The sequence below is a fragment of the Corvus kubaryi genome, unplaced genomic scaffold (genome assembly GCF_017639235.1).
Source record: "Corvus kubaryi isolate FWS band 111438036 unplaced genomic scaffold, C.kubaryi_AGA036_p1.0 37385, whole genome shotgun sequence".
Lineage (NCBI taxonomy): Eukaryota > Metazoa > Chordata > Aves > Passeriformes > Corvidae > Corvus > Corvus kubaryi.
The window spans coordinates 20496079-20520701 of NW_024581127.1; the positions used below are offsets into that span (position 1 = coordinate 20496079).

Sequence of the window (24623 nt, forward strand, 5' to 3'; positions counted from 1 at the left end):
TTAGTTACATGCTATGAACTCAAAAACCTGGAAATGTGTCTGTAAAAAATTTAGATAATATACACAGATAAAATAGCAGGTTTCACCCAAGACACAGCTAATAGCTGTAAAACTACAAGTGTATTAAAATGGAACTCAGTACAGATAAATATGAATTATATTGAAAACAAACCCATAAAATATTAGAGCAAAAAGCAGAGGAAAATATTTTGTTAAGTCCACTTAATAGTTCAGGTTTCTTCCTAGGCAGAAACAGATTGTGCTAATACAGTGAACAAAAGTACTATTACTAACCTTGTCACAGCCATTTATCATTTTCAACCATCTGCAAACCATTTAGCCATCTGCCTCTTCAGGTCCATGTATTAAAAAAATGGAAACACAGTAATACAAACATTTAACAAAGTTAAATATCTTGAGGGAAAAAATATGCATTACATGTAGGGTGTCAGGTTGGTTTACTTTGGTTTTGTTTTTTTTTTTTTTTATCAATTTTTACCTTTAAAAAGAATTTCTAGAACACATACAGTACAATTACTGGAAAAATTCTGTTAGACCTAACCCTACTACAACAGAACCAGTGCCTTGGTCTCAGCCTGAACTTGGGGTTAGGGTCTGGGTTCAGGGAAAAACAGAGCTACCATATGCAAAACACAGCTGGCATGGCATTATGAAAGGGGACAGCATGCTTCCAAGGAGCCCTGGCCATGTGACATTCTTCCCTGGGACCATGGCTGGGGACTTTGGGTAAAGTACAAGGGTTTGAGTTCAGGGTTTAGAGAAAAAGAAGGCTTCTCTTGTTGCAAGTTCTCTCGGGTAATTTTTGACTTGTCCTTATTAATGCTACTGATACACTATCTGCAATTATGTAACCTTTCTTTTTATTTATGTGGGTAGCATTTTCCAGCACAGCAACACTTTTGCTTTTGAGTGCTGTTAGTCTCATATGGGTTTTTATCATTTGCATGCACCTGCATATTTCTATTTTGTTGTTTAATGTGATGCATGGGAAGTACATAACTGTAGGCTTTGAGTCACCTAGTCCCTGCTTCCTTTACATGTCTTGCTTGTGTTCTTTGGCTTGTTTTAAAGAAACTAAAGCACAATTCTCAACTGAGAAAATAATAGTAATTTCAGTACTTGACAAATGTCATCTAATAATATTGTGAACAGAAGCTTAACAGCTGATCAGCGTTAATTCTGATTAACATACTTCAGTCAATGCTAACAAAATCCTGAAGTGTCACAACCAGTAGTACATGCATACTTCTCTATATGGAAAGTCTATTGAACTTGAGGTAAAGCACAATATCTACAAAAGATCATAATCTTCATATTTTTTATCATTATCACTTGCTTCACTGGTGAGAGCTCATATGGGACCATGTTTCTCCTGTCCCAAACAGAGCACCTGGGAAGAGTTTTCCCTTTTCTGTTTCCTCTGTCTCACTGTCTCTTTCCCCTTCTCTCTGTTAATTTTGTGGGTTTGGGGGTTTTTTTGGTGTTGGAGTAACTTTCATCATCAAGCTGATGTATGCTGTTCACTATAGTTTCCATCAACAAATTTCTGCACACAAGACTGTTCAGTCTCCTTTGTGTAGCAAAAGAGAAATGTTCTTCAACAATATTTTCCTCTGGGCAATAGTTAGGTGTTTTCTAAAGGTTAGCAGAAAAGTTAGTTAGGGTTGACAAAAAGAATAGAGTGAGTGGGAGTGGATGTGAAGTTGTGTTATTAAAGGAAAACTTTGAAAACTTTCCTAGAGGTTTCAGAATTATTTCTCATTTATATAGACTTTCACTCATTTTTTCCCTACTTTCAGCCAACTAAAGGGCTTAATTTTTTTCAAGTTTTGTATATTTTTTTCATGCTCTTTAGAAAACTGCTTTTAAATTCAGTGTCTGTTGTTTGGGAGAGAAATAACATTACATTCACTACAGTGTCTCCTAAAATCTTCATCTTTCTGAACTACAATGGCCTAATCAAATCTATTAAAAGTCACTTGAAATATGGTGTTTATTTTATGAGTGCATATATAATTTTCTAAGTAAACTATTAATGCAGAATCATAGAATCGTAGACTGGGATCTCTAACATCATCCCTCCCATGGATAGGGTGCTCATATCTCCATCCAGCCTGATATTGAACAGTTCTAGGGATGGGGTGTCCACAGCTTTTCTGGACAACCAGTTTCAGTGCCTCAATTCCCTCAAAGTTAATAATTTTTTCCCAATATCTAATGTAAACTTACCCTCTTTCAGTTTGAAGCCATTCCCTCTTGTCCTACGTACCCTTGTAAAAAAGTCTTCATTTGTGTTGTAGGCTCCCTTCAGGTACTGAAAGGCTGCAGTTTGATCAACCCTGAAGCCTTCTCTTTTCCAGGCTGAACAAATCCAATTCTCTCAGCCTCTCCTTATATAAGAGCTGCTCCAGCCATCTAATCATCTTGGTGGCCTCCTCTGGACTTGCTCCAGCAGGCCCGTGTCTTTCTTGTACTGAGGACCCCAGAGCTGGACATGGTACTTGAGGTGGAGACTACACCAGCATGAAGTAGAGGGGCAGACCCACCCTTCTCCACCTCCTGGCCATGCTGCTTTTGAGGCAGCCCAGGACATGTTTGGCTTCCTAGGCTGCAAGTCCACATTGCTGTCTCATGTCCGGGCTCTCATTCACCAGCACTCCCAAGTCCTTCTCAGCAGGGCTGCTCTCAATCTGATCACCCCTCAGCCTGGATGGATACTCAGGGTAGCACCTTGTACTTGGTTTTCTTAAACTTGATGAGATTCCCATGGACCCACTTCTTGAGCTTGTCCAGGTCCCTCTGGATGGCATCCTGTTCTTCAGGTGTGCTAACAGCACCACTCAGAGTGGTGTCGTCTGCTAATCTGCTGAGAGTGCACTTGATCCCTTTGTCTGTGAGCTAATGAAGATGTTAAATAACACTGGTCCCAATATAGACCCCTGAGGGACACCAGTTGTCCATTGCGACTTAGAGCTATTGACCACTACCCTCTGGGTGCAACTGTCCAATCACTTTCTTACCCATCTAACAGTCCACTCATTGAATGCATCTTTCTGCATTTTAGAGAGAAGAATGTTGTGGGGGACCATGTCAAAGACTTTACAAAAGTCCAGAAGAATGACATCTGCAGTGCTTCACTTGTCCACTGATGCAATCACTCCATCATAGAAGGCCATTAGGTTGATCAGTCAGGACCTGCCCTTGGTGAATCGCTGCTGGCTGTTTCAAATCACCTCCCTATTCTCCATGTGCCATAGATAACCTCCAGCCAAACAACAGGAAGCTGTTATTAAAATGCCACCTCGTAGGATTTTTTTCCATATTTACAAAAACGCTGATTTTCAGTAGTGTTTGATGACAAGTTATATTTTCTCATTTCTTTTTTTGTTATAATGTTCAAATTAGAATGTACTTTCTTAAAGACCTTGATAAATGCTACCATGATATATTTCTGAAGTTCCCCAATAATGTATTCTCACCTAAAAAGGTCTTAATGCATTTATATTCAGACCTTTGAAAAAAGTCCACTACTTGGAGAATATCAGCATAGTGTATGGACCTAAGTGTAAGGCTCTTATTGCTTATCTTCATGGACAGCATGTTTTACCTTTTCCTTCTGTAATTAGAATCTTACAGGAGCTCTCTAAAATGAAACAAAGCCATAAATTGAAGACCGAAATAATGGAAACTTGTAACATCCTGCTCTTTCCTGTGTATATCAACAATGACTCAAGCTTTTGAATTATATTTAGGGACAAGGTCACCTCTTCCACACAGCAGTATAGATCCCTGCTGAAATAACTTAACTGAAGTCAAGACAATTACACCTTTCTAAATCAAGAGGTATATCAGGAGAATTAAGTTCTCCTGCATACAAAATAAAGATTAACGAATGTAAAGGCTGTTTGGCAGCATGCAGAATAGTGACATCCTGAGATATTTATCAGACCTTTATCAGAAATTTATCAGGGGCTTTTAAGCTTTGAATAACAAAGTCTAGCACAGGGTGAAAAATCTTGATTCTACAAATACTCTATGGAAAAGTTTCATCAAAAAGTAATTTAAGTTATGCAAATAAATATGACAAGTCTGAATAAAGAATTTTCAGTGTTTTGAATGCCAGTTTTGAATTCAGCTCCATTACAGGAGGAAATACCACAGGTCTTGTGGTACATCGTAATACAATCTATGCAGTCTTTACATTAATTCCTCATTAACCATCTCCAAAAGTTGATGAGAATCTTACACTTCAGAAAGACCTGTGTCATTTTACTTATCTAACAGTATAAGTACTTTCCAGGATAACTGTATTCCTGTCTCTTAGAAAAATAAGGCATTTAGTTTTTATTGTAATAATTGTATACAATTTTTCTAAAAATTTTTGAAATTGACATCCATCTGGGACTTTTAAATTTCTATTTTTTGTCATTATTTTTTGTCATTTCACTTATTTGGATCAACATTTTATAATAAATTTAATTAGCTATTTTTGCTAAATGCTAAATTCTTTTAGAAGTAATTTGCTTTATCTAGTTGTTAATAAATCTTTTGTCTCACAAATCTGTGTTTTTAGTGAAGTATGGAGTAATTAGTAGAGCTATTGCTAGTTGATTTATTCATTATGTGTGAGTAGAGAACAGTAAGATTCCAAGACCAATGTACATTAGTGCACAAAGCAAGACAAGATTAATTACCAGTTATGTTACTGCAAGGTAAATGATTTTGCTTTAAATTTTTGTATTAAAACACTCAAGGTATGTTTTCCCATAAAACATTCACTAGACAGTGTACCTAAAAGAAGCATATTAATCTGCTTTCAAAAAATGCAGAATCATTTCATTATGGCAGAGAAATTTATTTTGGTTAGTTTAGCAACATGACAATTTGAAACAAGTTTCTGATGTACTGGTTTGATGCCCTCAGCCATACAGATCCATTCATTTACTGAACAAGTTATACTGAGATTATTTATGAAGAACAATGCTATTTAGTAGATTTTTATGCCTTAGTCATACATGAAGCTTTTGTAAGCTTTGCAGCTTTTCTACTCATGAAGCTATTTGTTCAAACAAGACAGTTGTTGGAGTACGTCACTAAATCACTTTTTCTTGTTCAGTCTTAAGTCACTAGGAAGCTGCATATTACTGTTTCATCTGATAATTCCAACTCACCACTGTGCGCAATAAGGTTTTCCACTCTTTAGAGATAACCTTTTTTTAAATAATAAGTAAATAATAGGTTTGTATAACTGTGTTAGCAACCTATCACATTATTTATTACCAAAGCAATTTTTGTCACATGTGTGGACTTTGTTGGATATTTAACATATTAATATTTAACATATTTAATTAGCAAATGAAATACTACACAGTGCTTGATCAAAACCGATTTTTGTTTGATTTTTAATTCTCTACTTCAGCAGATTAGTTCAGTAAAGCACAGAATCCTATGGATAAACCTCAAAAATGGCGGGGGGAACCTTAATTTTCCCTAATATTAGGAGATTCTTTATGATGAAAGACAAATGTGTTAACATGAAATTCTCATCTATATTGTATAACACAAAATCGTTACTTCAAATTATGCACAACCAAGGTCTTTCTGCTTCTGAAGTCACCAGTAAAGAGTAAAACTGACAGAAATTAGCTCACCAAACCAATTTTTAAAGAATGATCAGTGAATTCATAACTTGCTTAAAGACGGGCAGAAAAAAAAGAGCAATTATAATAATAATAAATAATCATAAAAATTATAATAGAAATTAAAAAAGGTTATTTTTTTAAGACCTGTTCTTCTACAAGATGATTTTAAGAATCTTGCAATGTCTCTATAGACACCGGATAATCCAGAATTGTGGTGTTTTGACAGCTATTTCATATGAAATTGTATGCTTTGCTTTACATATTTACCCATTCTAAGCATCCATTTACATATAACTGGCCGGTAACTTCCCCATCTGTTAAGGAAATGCAGTGATAATAATAGTAATAACAATAACAATGAGATAACATTGCAGCAATTTATCATTATAACTGAGCATTCTAAAATTCTCCAAACAAAATCACTCAAATCAGTCTATAATCTATTTCTTTTACTTAGCACTCTAACTGTTCCTGAATATAGTCAGCCAGTTTGGTGTGAAAAATAGAGGGGGAAAAAAAAAGAATCCTGCTGTTCTTTATACTTTTCCTGATCCACTGCTCAGATTTTTGGGGAATGGGAGAAGGAGGAAGGGAAATTTGCAAGGATTTATTTCTGACAAAAATTTGTTTAATGTGACACCATAGGCATTCTAACACATGTGGAACAGAAAACAATAAAAATTGAAAATTTCCTTGAAGAAACAAGTATTTGGGTCCTTTGCTACAGAAAGAATGCTTAGAACCAAGCTGCTTACTATCAACATAATTGATAATTAGTGAAGAAATATTACCTAGATATCTCAATGTAAATCTTTACTGTATTTCAAGGACTCCTGCTTAATACATTCCTGGGTTTCACAAATGTTCAAAAATTTTGCAGTGAACCTTCTAATCACTTTGTTCTCTTTCAATGTTCTCAGTCAAAAGGATGCAGTTGATCTGCAATGATACATTCCTTTTTCACAGTCAATAAGCAAAGGTTTTCCTGATATCTTAAATGGTGAAATTGTTTAGACAACTCTCTGCAAGGGATGCCAAACCATTTGATCAGCAAAGCCACCAGCTGCTTGTGAGTAATTAATTTTTCTCTGATTATCTTTTTCTATGATATATTTTTCTCCAGATCAATGCAAAACTGTTTGTTTTAAATGTCTATATTTGCTGAAATAAAATATATTTCTTAAAATATTCAGTACAAATGAATGCTCTATTTTATCGACTATTTTGTAAAGCAACTGCTTTTCTATGAGGACATGAATTAAATTATAAAATTTCATATTTCAGAGTTTGGAAAAAATAATGTCTGTAGCCCTGTGATGACAGATACTTTTCTTATGGTACTTTTTACTATAATAAGCAATTAATCTTGATCTTGGACAAAATTTAGTGGACATCTTTTGTCATCCCATAACCCCCAAACTTTTGCCTGAAGCTCCTTCCCTGTTCAGTGAATCCTTTTCTTTGCTTTTCTCTCTGCTGTCTCCAGTGGGCTAGTTTTCCCAATGTGATCCAGAAATGAGTGCAGAATGAGCCAAATCAATGAGGAAGTACAGTTCTGTTAACCAGAGTGGGACATTTGTTCATGCAACTAGAAATTTTTTCTTCATGATTTTCCGCAGCAGACATTTCTTTTGTTTATTTTCTTTCTTAGTACAGGCAAAAAAATGCATTTGTCTTTGCTCTCTGAACTTTTTAATTTTTCCTCTAATCTTATAAAACACTGTGGGTGGTCAGCATCATTCTTCAGTTGCCACTATAGAAGAAGTCAAGAGGAGTGGAGATACTGTCATAAAAGTTCAGAGCTTGCAGGATCACGCCCACATGAAGCAAAACAAAAGATCTGTCTTCTCAGAAAAGGTTACTCAGTGAAGGAAGATTAAAAAAACCAAAACTCATAAAATCTCCACAGCCTTCTGTCTCATAAGCTAAAGCTGTGGTAATGGTTTACTGTGGATCTTTTAATCTTTTCTAAACACAAAGAATGTATACTTTCATAATTTTTTTGCTTTTCTGGAAGCAGAGTTTGTTGGTTTCAAAATGTTGCAATTCTCCTGGTGTTAAATAAAAATCTTAATGTAGAATATTGGACAAAAGACAATGTACTCTTTGCCCTGTGTGTCCTCTGGTCAGTTCACTACTTAGAGACCATTAGCAAAGAGCAATGCAGGCACTTCCATAATTCTGTGTACCACATCAGCTTCTCCTGTACGTACATAGAGTCTTTCCAGGAAAGGCTTTGTCATTGTGCCATCTGCTGAGTGGGCCATGAGATTTAGCTGCAAGAGCTGATAGATGTATTTCATACACATTGCAAGTAAGGCATGTGTGGGATTTCCCCACTGAGGGATATCTGTGACTCATGATTTCTACCTGATGACTCTTCAGCTGTTCTTCAGTGATGAGATCTGCCAAGAGGTGCATTTGGCATGGAGAAAAGCAAACACTTAAACAGCCATCTAAACCAGACTGTGTGTTTTCCAAAGTGGTGTATATGTAGGCTGCTAGTTTAAGAGCAATTGGTGAAATACCATTATTTTTACAGGGACACAGGGAACTCAGCTGCAAGATAATCCAAATAGAAAATGGGGAAAATTAACATCTTCAGTCTGTAATATGTGGGTGGTTTTGACTCTTAGACCAATAAATACTTCATCAGATAGTTTAACTACATCTGTTTTGTTTCTAATTTGATTTGACATAATTACTTCTGGTAAAAATCTTACCCGTTAAATATATTTCCTCAACACTCTTTGCTAATTTATAGTCTGTAAAATGTGGTAAGTGATTGTGGCTGATTTATCTTCCTGCAGACAGCAGCAAAGAAATTATATTCCACCGGCACTCACATTGAACATGTGCAATTCTGTATTGCCCTATATATAATGCCAAAGTTAAATAAGACAAGAATATCTTCTTCAGACTGTTTGATTTTGCCATGTCAGTTGAACCCTAGCACTTCCTGTCTTAAGAGAACTATAGAGACAAAGACTCATAAAATGGTTACAATTAGAAGGAACCTTAAAGATCATCTAGTTCCATCCTCTCTGCCATGGGCAGTGACACATTTCACTAGACTGGGTTGCTCAGAGCTCCATCCAACCTGGCCTTGCACACTTCCAGGGATGAGGCATCCAAAACTTCTCTGGGCAACCTGTTCCAGTGAAGAACAGGTACCTTGATTTCTTATTATTCTACTCACAAAAACACGTTTGGAGATTGAAAACCTTCCTCAGTTAGGCATTAGACTGTGTACAGAATGAATAATGTTATGTAATGGAAAAATAATCAAATAGCCTTTTTGGTTTTTTGAGACAAAAATCCTACTGAAGAACTTCGAGCCGCTCAAATATAACTGATATTTTTTCATGCTCTAAGCCTCTCTGTTGTTACTAGAAAAATAAGACTCAAAGTTTAACAGCTTAAAGAAACAGGAAAAATACATCTCTTCATTCATCTTAAAAGCACTGTACAAGATTCCCTAGAGGTGGTTTTCTTCTGCCATTTTTTCTGTATATCAGAATTTATTCATATACTGGTCTAATATATTACATAAATGTGTTATCTTACCTGAATAATTTATTCCACCTAGAAAATTTGAGGAAGAATTTCAGAAATTAATAAAAATCCTTGCAATACAGCTAGTGAATTTTGCTTCCTACTCTGCCATATTGTGTTTAATAACTGTTTCCATCTAAAAACTTTTTTAATGAACTTTAAAAGATTTTTAGGTTCTTTTTTCTTAAAAGCAAATGCTCTCAATAGTTTAGAAAAACATTCCACGTATACTGTGTGGTCTCTCTCTCTAGGACTATGTCTAACTTATGTACTTGATTTCACATAATGTTATCCAGTTTTCACATGCTACCAACTCAAGAGCAAAATAAGAACCTGGGTGATGGTAATAGACAGAAGTACACTATAGTCACAACAGTAAAATTGTCAGTCTGCCATGTTTTATTTTTGTCTCGGTTGTTTGTTTTGGTTTTTTTTATTTTTTACTTCAGCTTTTTCTCTTGCCTACTTCTGCAGATTCCCCTAAAGCTTAATGTTGCATGCCTCAAATAAACAAGCAAATATGCTGCCTAGATGGTATAACAATGAAGGCTATTATTTTGTTAGGCTGAAAAAATAACTCCAAATATTTTTATCACTTCCAAGTATATTTACTAGTGACAGTTTGGAATAACAAGGTGGGAAAGTAGAAGGAATCAAGTGTTTAAGCTTTAGATTTAGTTTTTATTTCTCATTATTGAACTCTTAACTATTCTTAATAGACTAAATTAATTTTCTCTGAGTCAAGTCTGTTTTCTTTGTTACTTGTTCTTGGTATTAGGGGAATGATTTCTCCCTGTCCTTATCTCAACCCAAAAGCTTTTTGTTATATCTTCTCTACCCTGCCCAGGTGAGGAGTGGAGTGATACAGTGGCTTTGGTAGGCACCTGACATCCATCCAAGGTCAACCCACCACACATGATTTTCTTGCACATGATGGTGCTCGAAATGATCATCTCCATGACTTTCCCCTGAACCAAGGTCAGACTCTCAGGCCTATACTTCCCTGGTTCCTCCTTCCAGGGTGTAGATGTAGATGGTGTAAGAGCCTGATAATAAGAGAAAGGTTTCAAAATGTAGATGGTGTAAGAGCCTGATAATAAGAGAAAGGTTTCAAAAAATGCTTCGTCCTTATGTCTGCTTGTCATAATTATTCTTGAACATCTGAAAACTACATGTGGAATGGACTGTGAGTAGCCTGCCTTGAGGCCCATAGAAAGGAAGTCGAAACTGGTACAAAATGTGGAGGGGAAAGTGAGGGGAAGAATCCGTAACCTTTGCCTTTCATCCCACTACCATCGCCTGCTGCGGGACACCCTGAGGCCTCCTGGAGCTGATGCCACGCACCTGGGGAGAAGCCCCTGATCCTGCACCCCTGGACTGAAGTCACGAGTGAGTTGTGGAACCCCCTATCCCTGCTCCTGCAGTCTGTGGTGAGAGAACTGTAAGTGGACTGAGGTTTGGCCGCCATACCGACCAAACTGCTCCCGAGGTTGGAGAAGACAGATAAGACACTTCAAATGGCAGAATAAAAGGCAAAAACTGCTTCCCTCCCCACCCCCATCTCATCAGCAACAAAGGTAGCACAATGTGGTGGTGACCTATCCTATGCTTTTTAAAGTAACCATAGCTTTTTCTAACTTTTCTCTACTTTTCTCTTTCTTTCTCTTTGCCTCTTCTATATTAAATAAAAATATAGCAATTTTTTGCCATCAACATTTAATCTCATTTTGTCTTTATCTTGTTTTTTGCTATTTCAAACCTTCAAAGTTCTTTCAATTTTATTCACAGAGGCTTAGTTTTCTTTCCTCTTCTGTGTTTAAACCAGTTTGTAACAGATGGCTGCAGCATTTGTTAACCTCCAGTCAACTGGGACCTCCCTAGTTAGACAGGATTTCTGGCAAATTATTGAAAGTGGCTCACCAAGCACTTCTGCCAGCTCCCTCGGTGCCTTTGGGTGAATTCCATCCAGCCCCACAGCCTTGTGTGAGTCTAAATGGTGTAGGAGATCAGTGACCATTTCCCCTTGGATTATGGGGGCTTCATTCTGCTCTCCATTTCCAGGTCAGAGTGCCAGGTACTCCAAGAATAACTGGTCTTACTACAAGAGACTGAGGCAAAGATGACGTCAAATACCTCAGCATTTTCCTCAGCGTTTGTCACTGTGTTTCCCCGTACATCCAATAAAGGATGGAGATTCTCCTTAGCTCTCTTTTTGTTGTTAATTTATTTATAGAAATGTTTTTTAACTTTTGCCCTAGTAGTCAGATAAAATTCTAATTCTTTGGCCTTTCTAATTTTCTCCCTGCATAATCTTAGGACATCATTCCATTCCTGCTCAGTTGCCTTTCCTTGAGTTCTTCCCAGGAAATGGTCAAACAAAGTAGATTGGAACTTAAATGCCTTTAGCCTTTAATTTCCTCCCTTTTCCTTACCACATTTCTCCACTTTTTCAAGGTGGAAAGAGAGGGGCACATTTAGAGATGAAGAAGCAACTTAGAATGGCATGACAAGGGAGACAACTATTCATTCGTTATATTAATAATGAAGTGTGAATGAGAAAGAATGAACAGAGCTCATCTAATCCAATATAAAAGATTTGCTTCCTCATTTCCAGTAAACAAGCTATGTGACTGCACTCAGCAACCTTTTCCCTGACTTCTTCTCTACCTGAATGCCCTATCATTCCCCTGTGACTTCTACAGAAACATAGAAAAAAAATAGTTGGAAGGATTGTTTGGAAGTCACCTAGACTAAGACTTACATAAACTAGGGCCAGTTAAATCTAGTTGTTTATGGATGTGTCTAGTTGATTTCTGAATTATCTCCAGAGATGGATGGAGATTCTACAATTTCTGTGGGCAGCCTTTAAGTGTATTTGATCACCCCTGTAGTAAAAATATTGCCCAAATACATGGATTGCCTTTAATAATAAAAATTGACTATATTTGTAGTAGATGAGGGAAGAGTACTAATGTCATTTATCTTAAGTTTAGTAAGTCTTTAAAGTATCACAAAATATTCCTGTATCTAAGTTAAGACATTATCATTTGAATGGCTGGATAACTACATGAATAAAAAAAATTGTTTGGGAGGTCAGGATCAAAGTAGAGTGTTTACCCTAACCAAAGGGTCTGGTGGTGTTCCTCATAGGTCCATTCAGGAACCTGTCTTGTTTAATATCCATATCAGTGATCCAGAGGAGCTGACAGACTGAATTCTCAGCAAATTTACAAATGACAATGTGAGGGGAAGGACAGCCAATACTGCTGAGGGCTGTGCTGCCATCCAAAAGGACCTGATATACAATTACTGGAACCTTATGAAATTCATCAAGAACAAATAGGATATCTTGCACCTGGAAAATACATTCCTCTGACTACAGTACAAGCCAGAGACTAGCAGCAGGGGAAGAAAGTTCTCCTGAAAAACTCCTGGGCATTGCAGGAAGAAGCAAGCTGATTATGAGCCATCAGTGTGCTCCACCGCAGCAGGCCAAAAGAATCCTGGCCTGAGTTAATAGCAATACAGATAGTGGAATGAGGGATTTCCTTTTTATTCAACATTTGTTAGACATCACCTAGAATGCTGCAACCAGTCGAGACACTTTCAAGACAAGAAAGATGTTGATAAATTGGCTTGGCCACCAAGAAGTTTGGAGGCTGCGAATTTTGCTTTATGAGCATTCAGAGACCTGAGTTCATTTAGCCTAGAAAAAAGTTTGCAGGGAGGACCTAATGCCAGTCTTCCAAATATCTGCAAAGACAGCCTCAAGAAGACAGAGTCAAAATTTTTGCAGCAATACATGTCAGGAAGACAAGAAACAACAGCCAAAATTCATGAGCAACTCCACCCTTACCGACAAAGAAACTTTTCTCCAATGAGGACAGTTAGGATGTAAAAGAGGTTAAAAGAAAAGTTGTGCAGTTTCCATTCATTGAGGTTTTTAAGACCCAATTGGATGGTTAAATGAGAAACCTTAGATAAAGCTTCTGAGGTTCTTTCCAGCCCCAATTACTCTATGATAATATAATCCTGTGATTCTATGATGGAGAATGAACTATTTCAGTAGTCTGAAATTCTTTCCTACCCGATTGTAATATTCCTGGCTATGATAACTGCAGCTTTCCATTATTGCACAATAGTTAAAAGAAGTTTGAACTTGAAGTTTTAAAAATTGACTAGAAAGAAACACTGAGAGTTTTATGTGTCTATTTTAGTTTTGAGAACTTATAATTTTGTTTCTATATCTTACATGAGTTATATAGCCTCATCTTCTCAGGAGAGAACACTTCCACAAAACCATCTTTTCCCCCCCCAGAATTTGTTGCTCTGTCAAAACACAAATATTTCACAAAGGCAGTTTAAATGCCAGCACAATTCTGTCAGAAACCTGGTAGCTTTATTTATTACTTAGAGAGTCTCAGCACACAGACTCTAGAAGTCAAGTTCTGGAGGTATTTTTGGACAGCAATCATTCCCAGGAGAGTAATATACAAATTGTGATTCTAGCTGGACACATATCTCCTCTTAAATACTGAAAAAGCCTTTGAAATTTCAAAACCTGTCACAGAATGGATTAGTGTTTTCTTACTGACTTTCATGGGCTATTATGACTAGGAAGAACTGAAAATCTGCTCTGCTTTATGATCGATATTACTGTATCACTTACAACTGCTATATGGATGTCCTAGAATTCTTTCATATTGTTCACGTTGCACACAGCATTGAATCATAGAATCATTTAGGTTGGAAAGACCTTTAAGGTCATCAAGTCCAACAGCAGATATATTATCTGTTCCCTCTCTAGTGTCTCAGCTAGGGAAAGATTTGGCTGACAATGCTTTTTTTTAATCTCTTTTTTGTTTGTTTGTTTTTCATCTTTTGTGCTTACTAAGGAAGCAGCAGTTAAAAGCACAGTAAAGAAGAAAATGCTTTATCATTAAGCATCATGTTCTGCCAATTTCATATATGGAAAGGAAGAAAATTTTGTTTTGTTTTCTGATAACCTAGTCCTAGTATGTTAAAAAGTGGAAAAGAATAGATAAAAAAAGGCATGTAGCACATTACTTTCTGTTGCATATTTCTGTGGTGCATAAGAGTAGGCTTCAGATCTCTTGAATTTTTGTAAAATCGAAGTTTAGTTGGGAAAATAAAGCTAGCTCTGTCAGGGTCATGACATCCCGTATAGGCAGGTATCCAGGTCTTACTCTTAGAGATAACAAGAATTATGATAAAGGACAGAGTGTCATGTAGCTGGCTATTTTTATTGTGGTATAATGAAACTATTAACATTTTTAGAATGGAAGAATAGAGTTAAAGCATGAAGAATAGAATTGTGTTTCTACACTATAAGGATCATTAAAAGTTTTTAAGATTTCTTAAAATATTAGGCTACTAATTATTCAGATTGCTGTAGATGTCTACTAATGTTATGGTATTTGTTACAGTAGCTTTTTCTCTTATTTTTACATGAAACATAGCATGTTACTTGAGTCATTGGATATGCTTATGACTGTTATGGATCAATATATGGCATATATACTATAATTTGAAGCAATAAATGTTTTATGAGGATACTCTACTTGCAAAATTGACTTAGCCACATAGGTAAAAGAATATGAGTAAATATAAAAATTTAGATATTGTATATATATTTGAGTATATGCAATATATATATAGGCTACATATTGCATATGCTACCTATGCTGTATATAGTAGTATACTAGTTACAAATAATATATTTATATAGTATATTCTATATTGTATATAGTTTGGATTTCCATTAAAAAGAATAAGGAAAATCTCACCACAATTGGCTTGATTTTAAATTAGATGTGTGCATGGATATATCTGGTTTATTATTTATTATATAGTATTTATATACTCAGTGTATGCATAAATATACACCCAGCATATATAAATATATACTCATCAGTGTCTTCTGGATGCTTAGGAATGATATGAGACATTCACCTTAGTTGGCTCCTCAACTATCAGCTCTTTATTTTCTTTAATTGCTTTTGTCACTTTACATTACTCTCTGGAGCCCATGGCTGTGGTGATGCCAGTTGCCTGTTCCCATGAATTTCCCTCATGCCATTTAATCTCTTTCTCAGAGAGAAATAGACAATTTATCTTAGGTCATTCACATGTGCTATCAATTTCTTTATTGACTGGAAAGCTCTGTACACCAGGCCACTTTTATTAATTGAAGATATGTAATTTTATACTTAGAAACGTGAGCATGCAACCAGACTGTAAAATTCTGGACACTAGTTAATGTGGTTTTACCTTAAAATGCATGTATATTTCCTTTGTTGGAAGTTACCTTCTCTTCAGCCTGTTTTGCCGCTAGGGCACTTTCTACAAGTGTGTTCTCAATACACTTTAGCCAAAATGTATTTTGACCTAATCAACCTAATCTGGCTGCTTTTGCATGAATTGGTATGCAGCAAAGTATGGAATACTGAAAATATTCACTGGATAATTACTGTGAATTTTGTCTTAAACAACAATTTTCCATAAAATGATGGGACCTACATTTCAGAACTATTACTGCACTTACTCCTAGTTCAGAAAATCAGGATATTATTGTCTTAGTTTCAGAAACAAGAAGATAATTAATGGGAACAAAGATACTTCACTGAAATAATTTTTGTGTAATCAAATGTTAATTTAATATTGGTTCTGCATAATATATGACATTAAAATTATTCAAAATTATTTGCCTGAGCTATTACTTGTTGCGCTTCTTTTATTACATAAGGAAACCAAAAGATGAATCATTTTTCCATTGTCCTAGCTGTCACTTAGGACATCAGTACATAATAGGTGATGAGGAAAATGATCAGCCAGTGGGAGACAGTCTGAAACTAAGTGCAGAAATGACAGGGCCTCATTTGTTTAACATCTGGGATCACAAAAAGATTTTGGAAAATAAATATACAAATCAAGAATCTTGAAACCTAATTGCATTCCTAAACATTATATCATGCTTGCCTCATATGAATACTCACTTGTGTAAGAATAAATTATTTCATAATAAAAAAGGAAGTGAAGAGTAATATGTTTATTTGCTAACCAGTAGTACAGATTACCAGAAAACCAACCCAGTGCATCTTTCTCCATCATGCTTAACTGAACTTTTGGCAACTAAATAAAAATTAAATCACTGAAACACAAAGAAATGAAAGGAAAGTTGGGGATTTTGAGAGATGCTAAGTATATTTTCTGATGTACCATGAAAGGCTAGTAAGACTACAAGCAATGTGTGTAAGAGGAGCTCTGGAACTCAGTGGCTGAATTTACCATTCCTTGAGTTGTCGTACAGGCTATTCATGTACCTATATCAATCCCCACTGAAAATCTGAAATTAGAAAATATTTTCATAAATTAATCTAACAAAGACTGTGGGGCTTTAATATAACAAATTTTATAAGCCATATTTTTCTCCAACTCTGATCATCCTGTAAATAAGGATGCTGCAGCACATACGGACTTAAGAGTTTAATGACTTGTCTACAGGCTCGCTTTACTTCCCATTAGCTCTCCATAAGAAGCTGTAAGATTTGTAGCCATGAAATGATTTCCTTGACAAGAACAGCTTGTTCTACTTTTGTCAAAGAATTCCTCCACAACAAGATGTCTTCATATCAATGCCATTCTGTTTCACAAACCAAAGTAAAATGTGAGATTTTAAGCTCAATTTTATGATGCTTCTGAGAAGTTCTACTAGAACTGCTATTTTGGTGAGTTTAGTTGAAACCATGTAGTTTCTGGATTCCTGTAATGAACCAGATCATAGTGTGATCTAATGGCATGTACTGGACAAGATGGGTCTTGACACGCAGACAATGCAGAAATAAAAGGGCTCAATGTTATAGAATCTTAAACAAAGTTTTAACCCTTAGTCCATAATATTGCAGAAACTGTCTTAATCTTGAAAAGGCTCACAGAGTTGCATGATGATTTCTATTCATGCCCATTTTCTCTGTGTACTCTGTTTGCTTGAATAATGTGGCCAAAGCGGTATAGTCTATTCAGCTACCTTCCCAAGAAAAACAAGACAGTGAGTAGACTGTGCTAACAATCTCCAATAAAGCAACCAAAACTTGGAATTCCATCTGCCACAGTGAAAACAGACCATTCTGCTACTAGAAAATCAAACAGTTCACACATAATTTATAAGTCATACATGTCAGGAACTACAATAAAAAAAAAACAACAGAAAACCACCCCAAACAGCAACACTCCCCACCCCCCCCCCAAAAAAAAAAAAAAAAGAAAAAAACACAAACAAACAGATCCAATGTACAAAACAAAAGCAAACAAACTAACTAAACCCCAAATTCATTTTATTTTGAATAGGGCATTTTCTATAACAATGAAGTCAGTATAATCCTTGAAAAGGGCAAGCTGGGTATATTAGGCTAAGCTAATTAACAGAATTGTGGAACTAATTTGATGTAAGTTTTATTTACTTTTATATGTTGAAACATATAATGCATAAACAAAAATCGAAGAGCTTAACTCCATATCCTAATTTGGCTACTGTGAAACAGGTTTTTTTTTCGTTTTGCAGAGTTAACTAATTTGCTCCAGAATACCACCTTCTCCCCCATGTCAACATAATCCTCATACTTTTTAAACTGACTCCATGCTTCTTTCTCTAATGTATTTAATAACACAATTTTCAGAAATTTCAACATGGACCTGAATGGGTGTCTTTAATTTATACAGAGCATCAAATTCACAGATGAATTTTGGACTATTCTCCCACCCCAGTTATTCTATCATCAGATAGAATCTCAGATCAGGATTTGCCATCCACTTTCCATGCTTGTAAGTGAAAAGGGTCATTAAAAGACAGTTTCAATATTATAGTAATATAATTAACATCCCTCCTTCCAGTTCAATGTCATTAAAAGAACCACTGGGGGTTTTTAATGACAGAAAAATATTGTATGCACGGGTACTACCTGTTAATATATCCTGCATATTTCTGAGAACAGGTAGCAAAATAATATACGAAGTAGGCTATCTACAGCCTTGAGGAATACAAAACTAACTTATTTTCTAACTTATTTTTTTCTTTTAAAATAATTTTTTTCCTGTGCTTTCCACTGGGTTGACAATGGTAGACCATTTTTCTGTAAAACTGCTTCTTCAAGTAAAACAGAAAATTAATTTCATCAAATAAATAGCTTTAAACATTGTGCTCATCAATTATTTTTGCAAGTAATCTAAATCTTACAGCTTCACCTAAAATTTGCGGAAAGATTCAAAAAAATTAACGATTTTAATACTCACAAGAACACCAAATTTGAATTCTTAATTTGGTTATTTTCTTATCTTCCCAACTTAAATAAGTTTAAAGCTCATCTTCCAAAGAAGAGACATGGTTAAAAAAAGCAATTGTCCGGTTTTATTTTGTTTACATTGCACTGAAAATTTACATCATACTTTTACAAATCCTTTTTCATAAAAATATACTTCTTTACAAAAGTGTATGCATTAATATAAGAGGAGTAGCCAGTTGCAGAAGAAACATTTTAAACGATCTCAAATGTATTAACCTTAACATTAATGAATGAATCATAGTTATTGCAGTCATTTGAATAAACAAGAATAAATAACAACCAATGGTATAAAATATAAAACAGCATCCTTTTAGTAGAATACAGTTTGACAGAGTTGTATGAATATTCAAAACAAAGTGTTGTAAAATGATTTATAAGAAATTCATCAAACATTATAGAAATCCAAGCAGCAATCCTGGGTACAATGATTTTTGGTAGGCACTCTCTATTACGGTAATAAAAACGTTATTTTCACAGAATTATTAATGTCTGAAAGGGACAATAACAGATAATTCACACTGGCTAAAACACAGCATTTGTGAGTCATGCTATGAATGGAAGACAATGACCTACATCAAATAAATTACTGAGTTCCCACTGAATAATTCTGATATGAAATAACTGTAAAACTAAAAATTGCATTTCCTTAGAAGTGATTTTGGAATGTCTAAAACTTGTATTTGAGGGCTGTGGAATCTGAATTGTCCCTATAATGAATGGATTGTCCCTAATAAAATCATGGCTTTATATATATATATATATAGACTTTTTTTCATTGCACTATGGTAATATATTCAATTTTAAATGAGCTGTAAGGATTTGTTTCCATAGAGTACGGAATATATAGATAAAATAGATGTGAAAACACAGTATTTCCAAATTATAACTCCCTATTGCCTTGTAGATCTGATCCAAAGTTCATTGAAGTCTCTTAGAATCCATCAATCTCAACGGGATCGCATCATGCTTTGTGCATGCATTTTGTCAAAATGCTGAAGGAACAAAAAGGTGGAATATGGCCTAGTTTTAACTAACATGGACTGAAAAATAGACTCGTATTTTTCATATAGGGATTTCATTACTAATATTACTGTAAACTGCACTTTTTAATAGGAAATATTAAATTATGTTTTAACTTTTGAAAAAAATGTAAGATGGTCACTCCTGAACATTCTTCAACATTAAGGAACATAAGCACATACAAAGCTCAATTCATATTAGATTCTTCATTGCAAAATTTGTCTAGATGTATGATTGACAAAAGAAATATATAAATGTTACAATTTGTGGGTACTGTTAATAGAAACAGAGAAAACAAGCTTGACTTGGAACATGAAAATGAAGCAAGATGTGAAGCAGGGAAGAAAATTCATTTTATAAGAACATGAAATTTAAATTTTTTTTCTGTGATATGGAAAGAGTAAGTTATACTTGCAATTTCTAAATACTACATCCTGGACTTAGAAATTCAACTGTTCTGAGAAAAATAAAATACTTAACGGGCTGAAAAAGGAAAAAAGATACAAACTCATGAGAAAAATGTAGCATATGACTGTTAAAGAGAAATCGGTGACCTATTGTCTCCTGTAACTATAGCTCTTATTTTCTACCTATATCTGTTGTTTTTTTTTTTAACTCAGTCCCTCTATTATAGTTTTTATAAAGCACAGAATACTGATAGTGGATGCTCCTCCAATATATGCAAATATGTTTTATGTTTTAGAATAACCTCCTTTTTTAAAAAAGCAAATAAACTGTGAATAGCACTCATGGAGTGCAGCAAAATTTTTTAAAACTCTCCGTGGCATACACAAAGAAGAATTCTGATCCAGTTTATGAAGAACAAAATCAAAACAAAATAACTACAACCCAGACTTTCCTACCGTCCTCAGGAAAAGGTGACCCACTATATCCTGAAAAGTGTGCTTTAATTTTTTTTTTCATTTCTTTTTTTGTTTTTAAATCAGTGAACTGTGTGTGCACTGTGTTGTGTGTCAATTTCCAGACTTTGAAGACAAATCATTACCACATTATACCATTGTGCAAACAGTGTTCAAGTTGGGGTCAAATCGTACTGCTTTCCCTTCCACTGACTTTGCATTTGTGTCATACATGGGGTTTTCAAAAGCAGCTTGTCCATTATTATTTTCATGTACAGAGCATCCTGTGTACTGTGTTTTAGGTGCAGTCCTGTAGAAGAAAGACAGAACATTTGTTACTGCCATTTTCCTCAATGACTTAAGGTGGTTTAAGAATAAGAACAGAATTTAGTTCCCAATTCCAGTTATAGGAGCTAAATATGATATCTTGATTTTTAAAAAATATTTAAGCTAAGAATTAGTACTGTCTTTATTGAAGTTTAAGGGGTTCATGATTCCTTAAAATGGCATTCACTTAGAAACTTAGTTAACAACCTTAGAAGAGGCTATCCATTGTTATTGTATCCATTATCCATTATCCAAGTTGTTACCCATTCCACTTGGATGATCAGATTATAGAGTACAACAAAATCTTGAAAAGACACAGTAATTCCCCAGTCAGATGACTGAGGTTTTCTTTTTCCCTTTGGAGACCCCGTCATTTTACCAAGAATGAGTTTGCAGCTGAAATGCACCCTTTTTCACTAAATAACTCAAAACATCGGAGTTCAAACCCTTACAAGCTTTTTATCTATATTGCTATACAAAATGCATACTGTACTGTAAATCATCAATATAAAATGCCAAGGCAAGTGCTTACAGCATGCAGCTAATAGCAAATACATAAAAAATTACATGGGCAATTTTTCATATGCTGCAGCAATTGAAAACAAGTAGTACTAATCAAAAATGATGGTACATGTTTTAAACTAATGTTATCCTGTAATGTATATTACTAGTATTATTGTCAGACTATCAGATGTAAATCACCATTTTGGCAGTTAGTATGCAATGAATCGTCTTGGCATTAAAGTGATTAAGGTTTCTTTAGCCATCAAATGCTTTAAAGCTACAGGAGAAGCTTACTGCATCCAAAGAATTAATACTGGTCTCGGTAACATGAACAAAACGGTTGAACTTAGACTAATGAAACTGAAAAGACTGGTGGCTATTTAACATAATTGCATATGAACTAATAATTCCAGATGCAGAAACAGTTCCAAAATGAAACCTCCTGACGACATAATGCTTGCATATTCTTCTATGCAAATAAACTGATCAGGCATTAAGATAAATTACTCAGGATATGAATTCATTCTGTCACATGAAGAAAAGAATAAAGGCAATTTATTGTAAATACACACAAAATCTACCAATTATATTATTCAGCATATGCCAATACTTTATAGCATCTATTTTATCATAAAGAGAGAAATGTATAAAATTTTAAATAGGTAGGAATGAAAGTACAGCACTGTATAATAAACTCATCTCATAGTTATTATACCAGACCTTAATAGATGTCGGAAGAACTGCCTGCATGCATATTTTGCAAAGTCTTTTTTGTTTTACAGAAAACTTTATTTACACTAGAAAAAACTGAAGACAAAAAATCACCAACATGCAGTGGAATAGAAGAATTCTGTATATATAATTTGTACTTACCTTTGTTTATAAAGATAAAAGCCAAAACCAGCAAATATAAGGGCAAAGAAAGGCACAAGGATAGCAATGGCCACTGAACTACTATTTGTACCATGTGGTTGATTAGAAGAATTTGAACCCTCAGACATGTTAAGACCTAAAAAAAAGAGAAAAAAAAGTAATATCCTATATGTCTGTTATCAGCAAACTACTGATACTACTCCATAATCCTCGTAATTCAGTAACACCTTGTTACTGGGTCATCATAATGTGTTCTGCTGCATACCTACACCTGTGTGCTGAGACCACCCGGAATTTGAATATATTATACCATATTCTGATTAATATGTGGATGCCACATGTTGGCAGAACAGTACACATACCCTGGTACAGTAAATACCTTACAGCATAATTCAGCATAGGATTCAACTTTTGTATGTAATGGAAACACATTACTGTACTGTCATACAAAAGGTCAAGTTTATCATAATGCATATGTTAGATTGATTATATTACTGTTTATATATGTCTATTTCATTAATTAATAAATACTACATATATAAAACCCAAACATACTTTCAAGGAAAAAGCCAATCACCTAAAGAGGCAAATTGAAAACTCATTACTTCCTTAGGTGCTGCTATGGATACACAGAGTGAAAGAGATAGGAACAATTTTGAATAGCTAAAGCCAGATATAGATGAAAAAATAGAAATATGACCTTCCTGAAGAAAACATTATCTACATTTTCTACACAGACAAGTGATACATCTTTTAAATGTGAAGAAAGGTTATAACAATGACCTAGACATTAGAAAAAAATTCTTTACAGAAAGAGTGGTTGGGCATTGGAATGAGCTGCCCAGGGAAGTGGCGGAGTCACTATTCCTGGAGGTATTTAAAGAAAGACGGGATGTGGCACTCAGTGCCATGGTTTAGTTGGTAAGGTGATGTTAGGTCATACGTTGGACTCAATGATCATCAAGGTCTTTTCCAACCTAGATGATTCTGTGATTCTGTAATGCGCCTTCAAAGTTAATTTTCAAGATTTTAACTGGACCTTTTAAGAATTGCTTAGGTCATAATGTTTTCTGAATTTCTTGATCATATAAGAATATACATAAATTAAAAAAAACTCCAAAAAACAGAAAAACAAAACACAAAAAAGATCCCAAACAACCATGCAGGCTGTGAGGAAAATTGTGTGGGAACAACAATCAAAACATTTTATTTTTGAGAAGCTAAGTTTGTGTTTGTGTGCATGAAATAATGAAGTGGTAAGCATGGTAAACAAAATCTGTACAAAGATTGTGAATCTCTTTATAGAGATATTATTGACTATATTAGCTACAATTAAACATTGTATAGAATTTGACTCTGAGTGAATCATTCTTTTCTCGAAGTTATACACCAATAAAAAGTATCTTCAACATATTACAGAAAAGAATCTCAAAAATATCCTCCAAAAATCAAATGAAGAAATATCATTTTCATAATAATCAGAACAATTTGCCAAAGAAGTCTTGCATTTTAATTTTTCTTAGATGACTTTCAAATATTTTAAGATGTTAAAGAAGTTATAGGAAAATAACTTCTTATATTCATTTAAAGGAAACATTTCTAGATAAAGATATTTCTAAAATTTCTTGCAAAGTAATTTTCATATGAAATTACAGTGAAAAACAAGATCCCAAACAGTATATTTTACTGTGATTTAGAACTGTGAAAAGAGAAAAAATTGACTTTAAATTCCTTCCTTCCAGCACATTCAAGAATTAAAGAATTTCCTGATTTTACAGAAAAAAAAAAGAATGGACAATATTTTGTGGCTGAAAAACATCGCTTTCCATCCACATATAGGAATTTTACCTGAAGGTAAGCAGTCTATCTAAACAGCCATTATACTAGTGAAAAGGAAATCCTCTTCTAAGGCATTCCCAACAGTATTTTATCATTTAAAATTCAGTATTAACTAAATTCAAATTCTCATGGAAGGAGAAATATCACCGTTCTTAAGACAACTTTAGAAAAGCAAATTAAATTCTTTTCTTAAATAGCACAACAGAATGTTGTCTCCACTGCTCTGTTACCAAAGCTCTCTTTGTATAGGAACAAGAAGTCAATTTTTAGGAAAAAAGCACTTATCAACTAAGTAAGACTTTTTTTCTTCTTAAAAGTAATACAAGCATTTACTTGTAAAGATTTACCAGTTTCCCTCTTCTAATAATGTTTAGGTGAAATGTTGTTTTAGCACCATAAGCAAGAAATCAGTCTATCAGAGCATTCTATAACATGGATTTTCTAGATAGCTATTAAGATACGAAACTAAATTTTTACACGTATTTGGATAAAAACATTGCTCAAAATATTACAAATGAATATGTATACTAAGCAGTAAATTGCAAGTCATCTATAGCTCCTTACAATTTATTTGTAAGTACCACTTAAATGACATTTTAAAGATATTAATATCTCAATATTCT

General features: G+C 34.5%; 1 protein-coding gene across 4 annotated transcripts in view; it reads right to left on the reverse strand.

The window, feature by feature from the left end:
* Window positions 1–18619: 18619 nt before the first annotated feature.
* The window catches only part of CSMD3 (CUB and Sushi multiple domains 3), a 613333-nt gene continuing 607329 nt past the window's right edge, over window positions 18620–24623 (reverse strand). For all 4 annotated transcript variants that reach the window (XM_042035930.1, XM_042035929.1, XM_042035928.1 and 1 more), the window contains 2 exons: window positions 22162–22297; window positions 18620–20767 (listed from right to left, as the gene is read on the reverse strand). In XM_042035930.1, coding sequence (XP_041891864.1) covers window positions 20608–20767; window positions 22162–22297 — 296 coding nt within the window. In that variant the 3' untranslated portion in view covers window positions 18620–20607. The remainder of the gene's footprint in view (window positions 20768–22161; window positions 22298–24623) is intronic.